This window comes from Hesperophylax consimilis, chromosome 10, assembly GCF_061612785.1.
Source record: "Hesperophylax consimilis isolate HC1 chromosome 10, BYU_Hcon_1.0, whole genome shotgun sequence".
NCBI lineage: Eukaryota > Metazoa > Arthropoda > Insecta > Trichoptera > Limnephilidae > Hesperophylax > Hesperophylax consimilis.
In genome coordinates, this window is record NC_142845.1 from 26,283,840 (window position 1) to 26,301,082 (window position 17,243).

Sequence of the window (17,243 nt, forward strand, 5' to 3'; positions counted from 1 at the left end):
GTCTTTTTAGATAAACCTATCTTATTTTTTTATTTTTAATGTGCGACATCTGTTGACTTTTCTGCAAGTCTAGAATGAATATTAAGTTTTTCGGAATAACTTTATTGAGTAAAACCTCAAATTGTAATATTTAAATATTGAAGACAATATTAGTGATTTTTAAACGAAAATCTGAAACAGAAAAATCAGAAAAGGAAACGGTCACATCTGGGACCGATGTGACCGTTTCCTTTTCTGATTTTTCTGTTTCAGATTTTCGTTTAAAAATCACTAATATTGTCTTCAATATTTAAATATTACAATTTGAGGTTTTACTCAATAAAGTTATTCCGAAAAACTTAAAAAGAAAATAGCCTGGGGTGTTGACAGTTTACATATTATATGTAGAATTGTATCTGATTTTCGTGAATTGATTATTAGAATCCCTTTGTGCATAATTAAATTTTCAAATTTAGCATCAGTTATGTAATTATATACTAAAATCTACTTTTTTTCCACAGGTCTTCATCGAACACAATCCCTTCGCTGCTCAGATAAAAAATAACCTTCTCGAGGAAGAATTAAAGAAGGAAAAAGCTGCACTGGAGACACTTCACCAAAAGCTGAATCCTGGACCAAACACGGAGTTAGAAAAGGCTTGGGACGCCATTAAAGACGAACTGAAAAATGTTGTTCAGGACAAAATTGACCAGTTGACCCAGGACGACCCTCCACTGTCACAAGGAACTGTTAATGATGCCTACGCAAACATAAGAAGACTGCTTCATGATGGACAGTATTTTGAAGCATTCATGGTCATCAGACATGCAGAGAGAATGTATCCAGAGGCCAAGCTGCTCAGGACCGAAATGGACAAAAAAAATCAGGTAAGGTCTTTTAACCCTCATGTATGTATGGAGTGGTTCCATGAAAAACAAACAACAAACCTAACCTAACCTAAGCCTAACTTCTATTCTATGTTCTGTTTTATCCATTTACTATATGGGATGTGACAGTATGACGTATGGGATTGACGGAGGAAGGATAGAGGTTATTGGTCAGGGGAAGCAATATGTTAAGTTAAGGTTTAGGAGCATGGGTAGAGCATGAGACAGGCCCCGCTTTGGGCACCAAAAGTAATTATAAGAGATGAGGGCTTGGTACAGATTGTTTAGGTATTTTATAATCTCAGGTGTGGACCTTATGTAGGCGGCAGGAATACTTTGAATGCTGGATTGAATAAAATATTGAATAAAACAAGGGTGTGCAACATTGAGAAGTTACACTAACAACACTGAGAACTTAGTTAACTATTGAAATTACTGGGCATTCATAATGGAGCGGTTTTACCATGAACGTAGTTTTGTGGATCTGGTGAGTTGATCGATCACGTGAACTAAATAAGCTATCCAGGTTGCCTTCGAAGGTGCTGCAAGAGCATACAGCTCCTTCTGCTGGGGTATTTTGACTTTTTCCTACTCCGATGTTTTATAGGAAAAAAATACAAAAAATCATGCCCCAAAAATTCAATATAGATTTATAAACAAAACACAAAATGGTTTTACGGAGTGGTTTGATATCACAAAAGGTGTTAAACAAGACTGCGTAATGTCACCGTGGTTATTCAATCTGTATATGGATAATTGTATGCAAGAATTGAAATAGTATGGAAGATCTATAGATCTATAGTGAAACAACCCATCCTAATGTCTGAATTACACCTGCCGAGTGCTCGGCCGAGACAGTACATTCGGCTGATGTGAACAGACAGTCGGTACTCAGCATAGTAGCGGGAGAGTGATTCAGGCGAGAATGTGGATAGAAGCAAGGCCCCGTCCACCTGCATAATACTAACTCAGTCATTGTAATCAGTCAGTGAAAGAAACAAAATTCAACATTTTAAATTTTTTAGGATGGTGACGTTTGTTGTTGTAAAACTCTTTTAATTTTATCTTTTTCCTCCATCGCGAAACCATGTCAACAGCACTTAAAACTAATCTCAATGAACTGACTCACCCACCGTCTGTCTCTTCTGCATGTGATCACCTCTACTTTCCAATAAGTTTTTCTGTCGGTTACAAAGCGAGTGACTCGGCTCGGCAGGTGTAATTCGTCTTTAAGAGAAAGATAAAATTATCGGCAAAACTAATAATAATTTTTCATTTCAGATCTCCTACTTCATTGCACTTCTTCACAATGTATATGTCACCGAGAACAAGGGAATATCCTCAGACATAGAGGAGGCGGAGCTGATCACCGCCCACCAGGAGAAGGAGAACATAGTGGCCTTCCTGGAGGAGTCGGTGGCCTTCAGCAACCTGATCCAGCAGGCAGTCCCTCTCGTTTACACGCTGCTCATGTCCAAGCAGGCCACCGACGTCTATGAGGCCATCGACTTCTTCACCACGGCGCACTTTTTTAATATCGAGTCGGCCAGTTTGGGCATCATGGGAATGCTGCAGTTGGTTTGGTCTCCGGATCAGGTATTTTAAAATTTTATTTTTATTGTATGTATCTTGGTACATGGCAATCCCAATGTTATAAAATATATTATGATTGATACAGTCTGTCAAGACGTGTAGAGTTTAAAAAAGGGCCTCTTGTGTACATTTCAAAACTACAAAAAAAAACTTTACCACGCAATTATCTCGCTAAGATTTCTAGTCTCGCGATTGTGCAGTTGCAAAAATAAAACTCATTGTTTTAAATACACGTGCGACTAAACAACTCGCACTAGATTTTTTGTCGCAATGATTAAAAGCACAACTAGAAATCCAAGTGGAGTCCTAGCCCAGGTGTTAAATAATAAAATGTTTGAATATTAAATTTCCTCAGAATATGATACAGAATCATCTCCTCTCATAACACAGTTGATATTGATGTGTAAAATATTTACGTTAAGCGTAGTGCTTTTTAAAAGTTGCGATATTTTTCCTTTGAACCATCTCGGTGCCACTGTTTAAAACCATTGAAACGATCACTGCGCCCTTCATTTTTGTCTACTATTTTTTGATAGACTGATCACTTTCGGAGTTCAATCATAATCTTACATTTGAATAACAGTTTTTGACAACGTCCAAAGTTTTCGTGATACTATGTAGAACCAAAGGGCATAATCTCTTTCGCTAAAACAACTTTTGGCCAAAGAAATTTTAGAATTTTAAATTTTATTTTGCAACAAAGCGATTCAATGCACTCCCACTGGCCATTAGATATCTGCACAGACAGACCGAGCCACAACTACGCATGGCGGGGTACAGCTAGTTATTCTAAATATAAATTATAATTTTTCCAAAGTAAAAAATTTTTTTTGTCCATTTTATAAATTTCTACTCTTTCTTGACCGTGTAGGGTACAGGTACTATCATATTACAAGATTAATTTCTTAATAATATGTTATAAATATTTGCAGGAAAAGAAAGATGCTGTGGAAAAGGCTTACCGCCAGATGTACCTGACCTGCGAGGGGGCCACAGAGCGCGCCAGGGCGGGGGCATCTGCCAGCCGGCTGCTGCGCCTAGTGCGCGGGGCCAACCGGGGCCATGCCGCCGCGCTGCAGGCTCTGCTGGCGCGATGGCTGACGCAGGGAGACGTGGGGCCCGCTATCATACAGGTGACTTATAACATGTGATTTTTTTTTATGTTTCTCTTGGTTTGTTATTTTTAGAAATTTTGATTTATTTTTCATCAGTTGCTAAGCAGTTTGTTACTTTTACGTTGAACGTTATTTTGGATTATTGTAAGTCAGGTTTATTTTGTAGTTGCAATATTTACCATTACATATTATATTTTATTTTTAAACGTGGGATACGCTTCACAGATTAATATGTAAAAAAAAATAGCTGACACAAGACGTCTGGCAGAAGTGAGACATCGAAATTGATTTTTACTGAAGGAAGTTAAAATGGAAGTAACAATTCTTTTATTATTATTAAAATATGCACAAATAAAAAATTCATCATCATTTAGAATAGATCCATTGCCAATTTTAGTAAGAATAGGAGCAAATATACCGCACAGAGTTTTAGCGGTCGGGCGGAAAGAGTCACAAGGCTGGCCGAATAAGGCGTCGTTTTGTGTAAAAGCGTTGTCCCGTCTTGCTACACAAGAGTCGGATTGACACACAAAGATAATTCACATAAAAAAAAAACATGTTAAATATTTCAGTACATTTTGTACAGTGAAACTTGCATAACAACTATTCAAGAAATCTGCCGTGGATTTGCTAGTAAGTCACCGCACTTGCCTCGATATTATGGTATTTTCAACCTCAAAAAATTCTCCTGGCATACTTAAATAAATTTTATTCGCTTAGCAAGGAAATAATGAATCTTAATATTATTTCATATAGCTTTCATCATTTGTAAATATGTTTATTTAATATGTGAAAACGCATTTTGCCAAATTCCATGTCAAATGTCGTAATTCCAATTTTCAAGACATGGTACTGAATTTTCTTACATGAATGCCTCATATGACTTATTTTTATTACTACTACAGCTGGAAAATATATTAAAAGTCAAGAGTATATTCGTATGTCATTATATTATATTAATATTAATATAGAGAGGAAAAACATTTTTCTGAATATACCAAACCAGAAATATAACTAAACGACACTACAATGTACCTAAACCTCATACTATATCAGTACACACCAGTACAGCAGACCTACCTAGCTCCCAAAACCTTCAACCTTCTCCCTGATATCCTAATAAAAGAAACTTTACTCCATACTTTCAAAACCCAAATAACTTTATGGATCCTAACATCTGCAATATATTTCAACTACAACACCCACACATTCTACACTTTAACCCCCTAATCTCCCCCCACACATCTTTCACATTCCTCAATTGACTTAATTTATATAAAAAAATAGCACTTGTCAATGTTTAATTTATCACATAAAATATTGACTGAATCGGAATTGTATAATTTACTAACTGTTATGAATATTATTAAATTCTTCAATCTGTAAACATCACCCGCCATAACACAGAGGAATCCCTATCATAACAGTTGAAATAACATTCAAAATGTATCATCCAATGTAAATTTTTTTTTAAATAAAAAAAAAATTAGCTAACCTGGGGAAAACCGATATGACAGATATATTTAATTTTTATAAATATGTAAACACATTATAATATTTATGTACTTTCAGGTCCTTTGGGAAATGTTCACTAAGAAGCATGAGGAAGCTACTGATGAAGACAGTGTTGCCGCCCTCAGCCTCCTGGTGATGATGGCAAAGGCTAAACCTTCCGTAGCCACCGCCAACATTGAGGTCATCCAAACCATCGGCCTCAAGGGAAGCTACAGAATCAGAGTCCTCTCCTTGAGAATGCTCCTCACCATAGGACAGGCTCAAAAACGAATGTCCGTAGAAGCTCCTCTTCTCCAAAGCATCCTTGAAACAGTCACCAGTTCCTTCTTCAAGATGGAGGACTTTGCATCGCTCGGAACTACCGCCGTGGACGTTTTCTACGTTCTCTGCGATACTCCAGATTTGATCTGCATTGATCTTTTGAAAGACATCACTAACAAGATGGACGAAATGGTCGGTGGAGTCGATGATGATCTAGTTTCGTATCCTGTGGAGTATCTGAGCAGATTGATTGTGCTTCTTGGACATATCGCACTTCAACAACTTATTTACTTAGACGTTACGGTCTACGGAGAGTTGCGACGAAGGAATGAGGTAAAGAAGTGTCCCTAATAACCTCGGAGTTCATAGTTTTTTTACTGGTGCAATTATTAGATATTGATAGTTTTTGTTGTATTTTTTTAGATTCGTGATCAGCGGAAGGTGGCCGGTGTGAAGAACATAGCTGCTGTGTTGAATCGCAAGAGTGGACGCATTGGGGAAATAACCCTCAACAGCAGTTCTGCAAGTGCTTCTAGCAGACTGCGCGCACACAACATGTCACAACAGGTAACAATTACATCACAAGTGAAGTAGCAATGTGTGTCTGATGTGAGACTCAAAAACACTTCAAGACTGTCTAAAACATTGGCTAAAGGATGAACACGGCATAATGCCACAAAACATCAATCACAATAGGTAAATTTACAGAAAAGTGAGGTACGGTTCATACGCACTTTAAAAAACACAGTTAGATCATAATGAGAAGTAAGTATTTGAGTTAGGTATTTCATTCAAATTAAAATTGATTGTTGGTGGCCATTGTTATTGAAGTGAAAGAACCTAAAATAGGCTTTTAGTTTGGGTTTAGTTAAAAAATAAATTTTAAAAACTATTTTAACCCTTAGCACCCGCTATGGCAGCAAGAAAATAAAGTCTTATTTCTCAATATTTTTAATATGTTTTTATTTAATTTTTAATATAATTTAACCAGAATCATATTATGTACTACAATTAAATATTAATAAGTTTTTTTTATTTCTATTTTACTAAAACAAATAATTTTTTTTTTTTTTTTAATTTAAAATTTAATTACAATTAAAATCATTTATTTTCTGAAAAAATGCTTGGAGTTGGCGGTATGCACATACCAAAAAACTTTGCAGTGCAAAGGGTTAGTATTATTATGTCTAACCAGGCGTGAAGAAAAGACGTTAAATTATGGTTTTATTTTTTAACAAAATAGCTATCAAAATTAATTATTTTCCGTTTTCGGTAACTGAAATAGTTGTTTCTCATTGTTATCCAACTGATTCAAAGTGTTAATAAAATAAATAAAATGTGCCTATTTACCGTGTCCCACTTTTCTATATATTTACCTCACAATAATACTTTGAACCATGAAAATCATTGTTTCCAACCTTAAACTAAGTCTAACTTCTTGGCAGGACGGAGCCGAAGGGGCAGAAGAAGACGAAGCAGGCCTCGAGGGTGCAGTGGCCGACGACGCCGACGCAGAGCTAGTTCGCGCCGTCTGCGAGGCGGAGGTGGTGGGTGGGGGTGCCGGGGGCTCCATGGCGCAGGACGCGCTGCTGGCCGGCGTGGCGCCCCTGCTGCGTGCCCTGCTCGCCCCCAACACCACCAACACCACGCCCGAGAAGCTGCGAGCGGCGGCTTGTCTGGCCCTTGGCAGGTAACAATACTAAAATTAACTTCAATTAGCGAGGTTAGCTTAACCCTTGGGATGCTAGGGGTAAAATGCCAATCGCCCACCCTATGCCCGCTGACCAACTCTCCCCCGGAGAGCTACTTATATTTGGAGTAGTGTTTTTTCTCTGATCATAAAAAAAAATTACATTTTGAAGACATATTCATTCTCGAGTTCTATTATATTTTCCAGCTTAATAAGCGTTCTTCACAATAAAATAAGTCTTATGAGGACTTTCTGTAAATAAATACAGTACTATGATTTTGAAAATCGGAATTATGACATTTTACATAGGAATTTTTTCACAGATAAAATAACATATAACATATTTGCAAGTGACGAAACGACAAGCTAGAATAATTTATCATTATTATTAGTAGATGCATTATATCCTTGCAAAGTGAATAAAATATATTTTAGTGGTTCAAAATATCATAAAATCGAGGCAAGTGCCGTGAGCTCCTAGTCAATCCACCAATTTCTTTGAACACTAGGGGTTAATTTGAATCAGTCTGTTAGCTACCTGTGGAAGAATATAAAGCTATGAAAACGTTAATCGATGGACAAGTGCACTCGTTTAGAGCATGTCTTGTGAAAGTAATTAGTTTTTTTTAAATCTGTAACTATACTATTGGCTATGAGTTTTTGCTTTTAATAAATGTAAATAAATTTATAAAATGTTGAGTATGAAATGAACATGTATCATGTATTATAAGTTTGATGTAAGACCTAGTGGGTATCATTGCTTTAGTGCTGGTTTAGAATGCAAGCAGTTTTACGAATTACTTTTGAATTCTGAACTTTGAATTATGAACTCTTTACAATGGTGGCTTTGTCTGTTGGATAAGGCAACTCGAAATCCTAAACAAATATGGATAAGAATGATTGTCTGATGTGATTGCCACGGGAGGAATTAATTGTTTATATTTGATTTTGTAACAATATATCGTCACCTTAAAGCAATAGTGGGATATCTTCGAAAAATACACTTTTGAGATAAGTATGCAGTTCGATGTAAAATTTTGAGTTCTACATGATGCATTACTGGGATATTTTGTAAAAAAAAAATTGCCAGTGTTACAAGTAAAATCTCAGTATTGAAATGTTCGGTCACTTAGAGCAACACTGAGATATTGATGTTGTCCCACTGTTGCTTTCAAATGGTCGTTTAAAATACTGAAATAAATTTATTGTCTCATTGTAGCTCTATAGTTTTCAACATGTTGGGTGATCTTGGAAGAGAAACATAAATAAACTGAAGGTGAATACTGGTCGGGAGTATGTAGCAAAGTCAGGAAAAATACGCAGAGCAAAACAAATTAAGCCTGTACTGTGTACTAATTGTAAATACAAATGTTCTGAATCTGTTTTGGAAGTTGATCGATTAAAATATTTTAATATTTATGATTCCATGAATCCTAGCTAATAGTGGTTATTATTTTGAGAGAGATGGACATAACATACGTATGTGTAAGATTTTTTTATGGCAACCTTAGATATAAGCAATAATACCATAAGCACTGCATTAAAAAAGAAAACAGACAGCTTCCTGCAAAAGGATGATTTAGTTGATGGTGTTATGAATCACATCAACAGCTTTAGTAGAGTGTAATCGCACTATTATCGTGCAGGATCATCTTGGATCTCCAAATATCCAAAAGATGTACAATTTGTACAAATAGAAGTGTGTCTCGGTAGGTAATCTCTATGTTACACACTACATACAATTCAATACCAAATTCAATATATTTTTAACCAAAAAAGAACCTTTGTGGATTTTGTGTATAATACAACTATAGTACTGCAAATGAGATATTAGAAAAAATAATAATATTCTGAACAAATTCAGAATGTAAAGCTATCTCGACAAGAAAAAGATAAAAACATTACCAAGACCACTGATGATACTGTAGTTGCCATTTATGACTTTCGAGCTGTTATGCCGTTGCCAAATGGCAATATATCTATTTTTTTATAAGAGCAAGTTAAACGTTATAACTTCTGTATTTACAATACCAAACACGACAGGGCCATTGTTACATGCGGCATGAGGGTGTAGCTAAGAGATGCGCAATTGAAATATCTACCTGCGTGTACACATTTTTAAAAGACCTTTGCCAAGGGAAACGGGAAGTGATCTTTTATTCTGATAACTGTGTGGCACAGAATGAAAACAATTTTATTTATTTTCTATGTACATGCATGCACTATGGACACTTGATATTCAAATCATTACCCATATATACCTAATTGTTGGGCACTCAGAGAACAAAGGAGACTCCATTCATTATTGCATCGACAGAGAAAAGGTCAGGGTTTTAAAAAAAGGCCTAATATTTATTCCAACGGAGTTAGCGATGATCATAAAGTGTTCCAAGAAGAATGAACCTCGTTATAAGTTAACAGAAATGGAAACAACGGACTTCATTGACTGGAAGAAGGTATGTGAGAAGACTGGAAAAAAATTCTCAATAAACATGGATTAAAATAAATGTATTTGGAATAAAGTTAAGATTTTACAGATCACTAAAGACGAATCGTTAGTTATCAAATACAAAAGCACCTACACCGACGATCCATTTAATCAGAGCATTAATGTGAGAGAGCGACTAAAGAATGTTCGGAATGAGAATAGTATAATTCTAGGACCAGCTTATACAGTTCCACCTACAATTCCACCGAATAAAAATCGTGATTTCTTATTTGTTTGCCAAAGTGGTGTTATACCAAAAAAACCTCATAATTTGTTTTGAATTAATTAATACTGCTAATACATACTGCGATGTACAAGAAGAAAATAACGATGAAGGTTCATTGTAGGTTTCCAGGGAATCAACACATATTTGTTTTATTTTTTTGTTCTTAAAGTTTTCTGTAAAAAAAATTACATACTTTTTATTCTAAAGGTTTTCTGTTATTTTTGATACATACCTACTTTTTATTCTTGGTTTTCTGTTAATTTTGTTACATACTTTTATCCTTAAGGTTTTTCTGTTATTTTTGTTACATACATTACATTACATACATACATTACATACATTATAACGCTTCTCATAAATAAATTTATAAGCACAAATATATATTTTTTCATTTTTATTCCACCTTACTATCGTCAATTGTCGTATTGACAAACTATAGGAGTGAGTGGAAGTGTACTGTTGAAAATGTATTTATGATTATAAACATCATGGAAAAACATGCAGAAATAAGAATTATTAATTATTTTGAGCAATTATTAATTATTTAAAGCAATTATTAGCCTGAAACAGTCGTACACATTGAAAAAATCTCCCGAGGAACAATTATTAATTCAATTATCCATCTAAACTCGTAATATTATTACTATGCTACACTGAGATAATTTGAGATGATTACCAAACACTCCACGCAACAGTGAGATATTTCCAGATTTACGTATACTTTGTCAAAATTAGTATTTTTTTTTTTTTTTTTTTACAGTATTACCGCACAAGAGTCCCAACTGCTCCCGTCTGGAGCCAGTGAGACTATGGCATCCCCAATTGGGGTATGATGTGAGGCTGAGGGTATTGGGGAGGGGAGGGAGATGGGGAAGAGGAAGGTGGGGAAGTACCTGGCTATTCAGATCTGGTCACCAAACACGGCTAAAGCCATTTCAAGCAACGTTTCAATTCTGAATGGTGGTCTTACACCAGGGCGATACTGAGAGTATCTTCCACTCTGGAACGTGCCGCAAATATACTATATATTATTTTTAAATTAATTAATTGTGAAATAACACAAATTAATCAAATAAAATTTATTTGCGCACGCCGGGTTCGAACCCGCGACCTTCGGATCTGTAGTCAAAAGCGTATACCACTAGACCACGCCGGCCGTATGAAAAAATTAATTATTTTTCTATTATTACAATTTTGTGTTGATGTTAAATAATTTACCTCTCTTATACTATATCATTAATCTGCAAGATTAGTTAATTTGATGCTGCTAGAGCTCACGCAAACCTAAAAGTCCTATTATCTCAGAACAGCATTTTTCAAGATATCCCACTATTGCTTTAAGGTGACGATATTTTTGTCCACAGGTTCATGCTGGTGTCATCCACCTTCTGTGAAGACAACATGCAGCTGTTGATGACCACCTTGAAGAACTCTACCAGCAGTAGTGTGCGCTGCAACATCGTCATGACGTTGGCCGACCTCACGCTGCGCTTTCCCAACGTTATTCAGCCATGGACACATTATATTTACGAAAGGTAAATAAACATCTTCAATTTATAAAATATGTAGAGCAAAAGTCCCAAAAAACTGAAAAACAACACATTTTTCACAGTAAGTTGTTTAAAGTTTGGTATTATTAGTATGTATTTGCTTAGTAATGTGTTTTACTTAGTTTTGGTGTTTCTTGAAATCTTTTAATATGTTACGATTCAATATACGTAACGTAATGTACGTCAAACTTTTTTGAAAAAAAAAAAAATTTTGCTTACTTTTTGTTCTCACAACAATAAAAAAATATATTTCCTCATTTTGTTCCAACTGTGGCATTGCAGGTACAATCCTCTGCTAACTAATTACTTCACCATTGCACAAGCAACATTTTCCGCTTATAATGTAGAAGTACGAGAAATTCAAATATTGTGATGTTATTCGTTAACCCAGAATGTTTGTGTCTTTTTTAAACAAACAAAAAAGTGTCTATAAAAATATCAAAATTTGTGAAAAGGAGTGGGAGAGGTGTGTCTATTTATCATCATATACAATTGATGACATTTTAACTGTATTTAAGGTTGGAAGACTCGTGCGTGGAGGTCCGCCAATGCACGGTGAAGATGCTCTCCTATCTCATCCTGCAGGAGATGGTGCGCGTGCGCGGTCAGGTGGCCACACTGGCACGCCGTTGCGTGGACCCCGACCCCAGTACGCGCACCATGGCGCGACTCTTCTTCAAACAGCTGGCACAGAAAGGCAACTCGCTCTACAACGTCATACCGGATATCATATCGCGGCTGAGCGACCCCGACTTAGAGCTACCTGAAGATGATTTTAGGACTATTATCAAGTGAGTTGCCTATTCCATGTTATATACACATCTTCAAAAACAGGCCCAGTTGTTTCCCTGAAATTTACATGTTACAAAGTCATCAAATGGCCATTCAACGCCTTTTTGTTTTATTGGCAGTTGAAAGGTTCCCGCTAAATGCCGACTCTGTGTCTGTTTCAACTTTTGAACAAATTGTGATCAGCAGAAGAGGGCAACAACTATCATGTTGTTAAGCTTTTCAGCTTATTATAATGTGATTGAACGCTGAAACACACCTAGAATCAGCGTTTAACAGGGTCTTTTCGAATGACAAAAAACAATGGATAATAACTGTGGTAAAGGGGGCGATTCTTTCAATACGGTTGAGAAACACTGGTATAAAACAATGTCGCTATCCGCGTCTGTCTTTTTCTCATTCCTCCAAAGGTTTCAGATTCAAACCAACTCTAATATAATATATCGTATATGTAAGTTTAATTCCGCTTATGACCCAATAATTTCAAAATACATTTTTTTGGCGCTTTGAGTTGAACAGCACAAGCCGCATTGATTTCAAATTTTTAAATTGACCAATAGACTACCTGTACTGATTAAAGTCAATACCGTGAATGAACCATCCCCAGTACATAATCAAGCAAAGCACTTATACCCCTAGAAAGTTTTTTGTCCCTCCTGAACATTTTTGCAAATGGTTCTTCCACGGTATTGGATTTAACTGATGAAATTGTTTTTAGAAATTATTTAAACTACCTAGCACAATTTTCAAAGACCATCATTCAGAATTAAAACTTAGTAATGCTTAGTAACTAGGTCTGAATAATAAAAAAAATTCTCTGTATGTCCTTTCCGTATCAATTCTTCAGGTTGTGATAATCTGCTTTTTCACATCTGCTCAGTTAAACTAGCTGAAACTATTTTAACACTGACTGCTCGGCGAGAGTTCAGTGTGGTGTATAATCATATCAAGTAAAATGTCCATAGTGAGCGCGTGTGCCCGGAATCCGCGGGCCTTTCTCTGGCCGAGCTCTCAATGGTGATGTTTCTGGTCTAGTTATACCTAATTTTATTATTATGTAATAAGAAATGTTTGCTTTCTTTGTCCTATTTTTTTGCAACATAATATTCGCCTAGAACAAATAAAGCAAAAAATATATGTAAAACCCTCTACATTACAGATACGTCATGTCATTGATTCAAAAAGACCGTCAGATGGAAGCGCTTGTGGAGAAGCTCTGCCTGCGCTTCAAGCTGTCCAGCATAGAACGGCAGTGGCGCGACCTCGCCTACTGCCTCTCCATCTTCACGTACAACGAGCGCTCCGTCAAGAAGCTCATTGAGAACATAGACTGCTACAAGGACAAGCTCTTCCATAAGGAAGTGTACGAGTGCTTCAAGACCATCATTGCTAATGCGGGCAAGATGGCCAAGGCTGACGTCAAGGTATACTTACTTCTATTATTCCACTGTCTCATGAATTGGTGAAGAGAATCAGAGGTCATCCACAGGTCATGACAAAGCCGATGCGGAAAAACTAGAGAGACCTGCCCTATACTGGATGCCACAATAACATTGTGGATACAAAACTACCATCATCTTTATGTATCACATCTTTTTCAAGTATAAAATTAAACCTTTACATGATAATTTATTGTAAAGAGATTATTATTTATGATTGATTGCTAAAAGTAAAAAATTTGAGATAGATAAAGGACTTACCAATGCTATTACTTATTACCAGTTGATTTTTTGTCAATAACATATTATGTTAGGAATGAAGGATTTTTTTTTTGTACTTTTGCAGCTTCTAATAACTCGAGTTGGTGTTGTCTGCGGACCATTCTTCCCTCTCGTGTGCTATCATATGCTCTGCGGTCGGAGACGGCCACGCGCTGTTTATCCTCTCTTTCGGCGTATGAATGCACTTTGGCCCCAAGTATTTTTGGAGAGATTTTCCATATCAGTTGATTGTAGCTCTCATTGTTGTTTTGGGTGAAACCACCCACACATCTTTTTAATAATTTCTCATTGCTGAGATTTGTATAAATGGGAAGTATAGTCTCAACAAAATCTTGTGGTAATGACGGATTACCATGCTTGAAAGTGGGTAATTCATTGGCAGTTACTGCCCGTTGCCAACTGCACCATGACTCTGGTCTGATGGGGCACTTCTCGTGTTGAGGTTTTTGTCCGATGAGCAATAATGATAATATGTGGCCCAGATAACATTATACATTTTTTCGACGGGATCCCAATTTCTCCTAATTGCTAAGCCATAATAAAATGTCAACTTGTCGATAATTTTACCACAAAGTTTTCCTTTTCCACCAAAAGTTTTTTTTTTGTATTTTTTTCATTTTTATTATCAACTGTTTCCACATTTTTATTTGCACAATCTCGGTGTCACGTGCCCATTCTCTTCTGTACGTGTCCAATACATTCTTTCATCATAACATCTTGATCGCCGTCAGGTGCAACTTTTAAAACCCCCGAATACGTTTTGGAGTCACCGTCTCCGCTCTGACACATATTTACAAATATGCGTGTATATTTTTTCAACATTTTTATTTTGTCCCCAAAATGGCAGGTAGCAAAAAATTTTTCCTTAGCTCGGGGGTTAAGGGAACCAAGGAGGATTTGAGAGGAGTAACGGGCCCTCTTCCCTCGTGGGGCCCTCAGGGAACCAAGGGGGAGTGGACTCTTCCCCCATGGGGCCTTCGGGGAACCAAGGAGGAATGGAGAAGAGAGATGAGACCCTCTTCCCTCGTGAACTTTTAGGAAACCAAGGAGGAGTGGAGAGGGGAGATGAGGCCACCTCCGTGAACTCTTCCCTCGTGGGGCCTTCACGGAACCAAGGGGGGTTGGAGAGGAGAGATGAGACCTGGGAAGACACATTGTGGAACCAGAAGACATAGCCACATATCCAATAACAACCCTGGTGAACTTTACAAAAGGGACCGGGAGACTGTTAAAGGAATGAGGTAAAATAGGAGATGGGCCTATGGCCTAAGTCCTCACGGGAACTATATGTAAACCGTCTCCGCTCTATAAATAAATAAATAACCCCTTGTATGCGGATGTCACTGCAGTTGGTTTGCGAGTAGCCGTGCCTGTAGGCGGACGTCACAACAGTTGTCTTGCAAACACTACAAATGGAATGCTTTTTACAGGGACTCCCTAGCGTTGACACATCACATGTTTAAAGATATACAAGTCTATATCAATTTTTAATATTTTCAGGCCGTAGTTGCTGAGCTCAGCGACAAGATCGAGGAGTGTTTCTCTGTGCAGGAAGCGGGAGCCGTGTGCCCCACTGAGAATGGAGAGGGAGAGGGCGGGGAAGGGTCTCAGGGGGCGGAGCCTCCCACCCCTCGCAGGAAGGCCAGGAGCAAGCCTAACAACAGGCGCCCTCGACAGAAGAAGCAGTTCAGCGATAGTGAGGATGATATGTCCAGTGATCCAGAGGTAAAATAATCATGGGAAGGGTTCCATCATATTTTCAAAACGATCCATGAATTTTCACTAAAACATATTCACTGTGTCAAAACATGCTGCATTATGGGATAGATTGCATTGAAATGGCTAGTATCATTCCTTTTAGACCCAAAGACGAAAAAAAGGTTTTTTTTCCAGAATTTTAATATTTTTAAAATAATTAGATCCCATAAATGCACAGAAAAATTGGTTAAATTCAATTTTCCGAGTTAACTCACCCGCACGATCGTGATGGTCGGGACTATCTTCATAAAAACCAAAATTAATTTATTCGTAAAAATTACATAAAAATATTAATATTTATTAATTTTTTTTTCATTTAATATAGATATAAGTGGGTAGGTACAGTGAAATAAATAAAAATATTTATCTATGCAAAATTAAAATTTATTATGGAAGAGTACCAAAACATTTAAAAAGTACTCAGATTTAGTGTGAAATAATTAAAACTGTGTTTTTTTCGTGAAAGATACATGTGGGTTTTACATTTTTCACACAAAATTTTCATTCTGATTTCACAATTTTCCATTGCCAAATGGTCATAACCGTCATATCTCTTATCTGTTATGGCAGATTCACAGCCTGTTCACACTCTTCTACGTTCTGATTTTAGATGATTTTCCTTTTCATTTTGGAGTTATGGTAAGCGCTTCACCAACCATCAAATGAAATCTGATCAAAGAGATAAGATCCAAAGGCTTTTTATTTGCAGTTTTTTTTTTGCTTTTTCACGGTACAGCATGTATTATGGTTTTTAGGGTCCATTTTTTTGTATTTGATCCAAACGCAATCCAAAGTGCTCCATTTGCTGGTCACAAATATCTATACCTATCAGCAACAGGGTCCTAATCTTCAACTCGAATATTCTTCTATTCCCGAAACGTTTCCGTTTCTAATAGAATTATTGTCGCATCCTTCATCATCTGGTGATATTTCAGTAACCTTTAAAAATTGACAAATTAATATAAGCAATAATTAGTCACCCGAAATATCCATACAAATTTCAAATATCTCCCGAGTAAAAATAAATGCTGCCGACAGGAATTGAACCCGCGCCTTCTGATATCCGGTCAGGTGCTCTGGACCACTGAGCTAAGTCGGCTTATTCCCAACACACCAAATAATTCAATATGTACTAGTACTTCAATCGACAATTACTGCTTATTATATTTTTTTACCTGTAAACAACCAACTTTATTTTGTAGGAAAAGCTTTGTTAGTGCTAAATTTCCCACTAGATGGTGTCGAGACATATTATATCTACATTTGTTGGTGAAATATTTTGACTTGTTAAATATTTTTTTTTTTTTTCAATTTGTATGGATATTTCAGGCGACTAATTATTGCTTATAATAATTTGTTATCCTTTGTGCTATGCATAAAAAACCATGTCTTATAAACATTAGTTTATCATAAAAAATATCAAAATTGTTTAAAAACTTTTACATGTACTCCAACACAATTTCATTACTTGCTCAGACGTATCACATAAAATTGGTATGAAACGTGCAGTGTATAGAGCTAGGTATTAGAAGTTTTGAACGCATTTCAATATTGTCCATGAAAATTCCCAAGTAAAACGTTGACATTGTAGATATGCCTGTGAATTATTTCAAATATAATTTTCAATATTATATATGGCTTTGAGATATTTACAAAATGTTAGCCATCTTC

The 17,243-nt window shown here is 36.4% G+C and overlaps 1 protein-coding gene across 1 annotated transcript in view; it reads left to right on the forward strand.

Moving 5' to 3' along the window:
- The window catches only part of Cap-D2 (CAP-D2 condensin subunit), a 35,247-nt gene that overhangs the window by 16,253 nt on the left and 1,751 nt on the right, over positions 1 to 17,243 (forward strand). The window contains exons 9-18 of the mRNA XM_089636771.1: positions 501 to 866; positions 2,148 to 2,462; positions 3,392 to 3,592; positions 5,147 to 5,683; positions 5,774 to 5,917; positions 6,796 to 7,040; positions 11,119 to 11,289; positions 11,823 to 12,095; positions 13,253 to 13,517; positions 15,315 to 15,539. Of these exons, the coding sequence (XP_089492897.1) occupies positions 501 to 866; positions 2,148 to 2,462; positions 3,392 to 3,592; positions 5,147 to 5,683; positions 5,774 to 5,917; positions 6,796 to 7,040; positions 11,119 to 11,289; positions 11,823 to 12,095; positions 13,253 to 13,517; positions 15,315 to 15,539 (2,742 nt within the window). The remainder of the gene's footprint in view (positions 1 to 500; positions 867 to 2,147; positions 2,463 to 3,391; positions 3,593 to 5,146; positions 5,684 to 5,773; positions 5,918 to 6,795; positions 7,041 to 11,118; positions 11,290 to 11,822; positions 12,096 to 13,252; positions 13,518 to 15,314; positions 15,540 to 17,243) is intronic.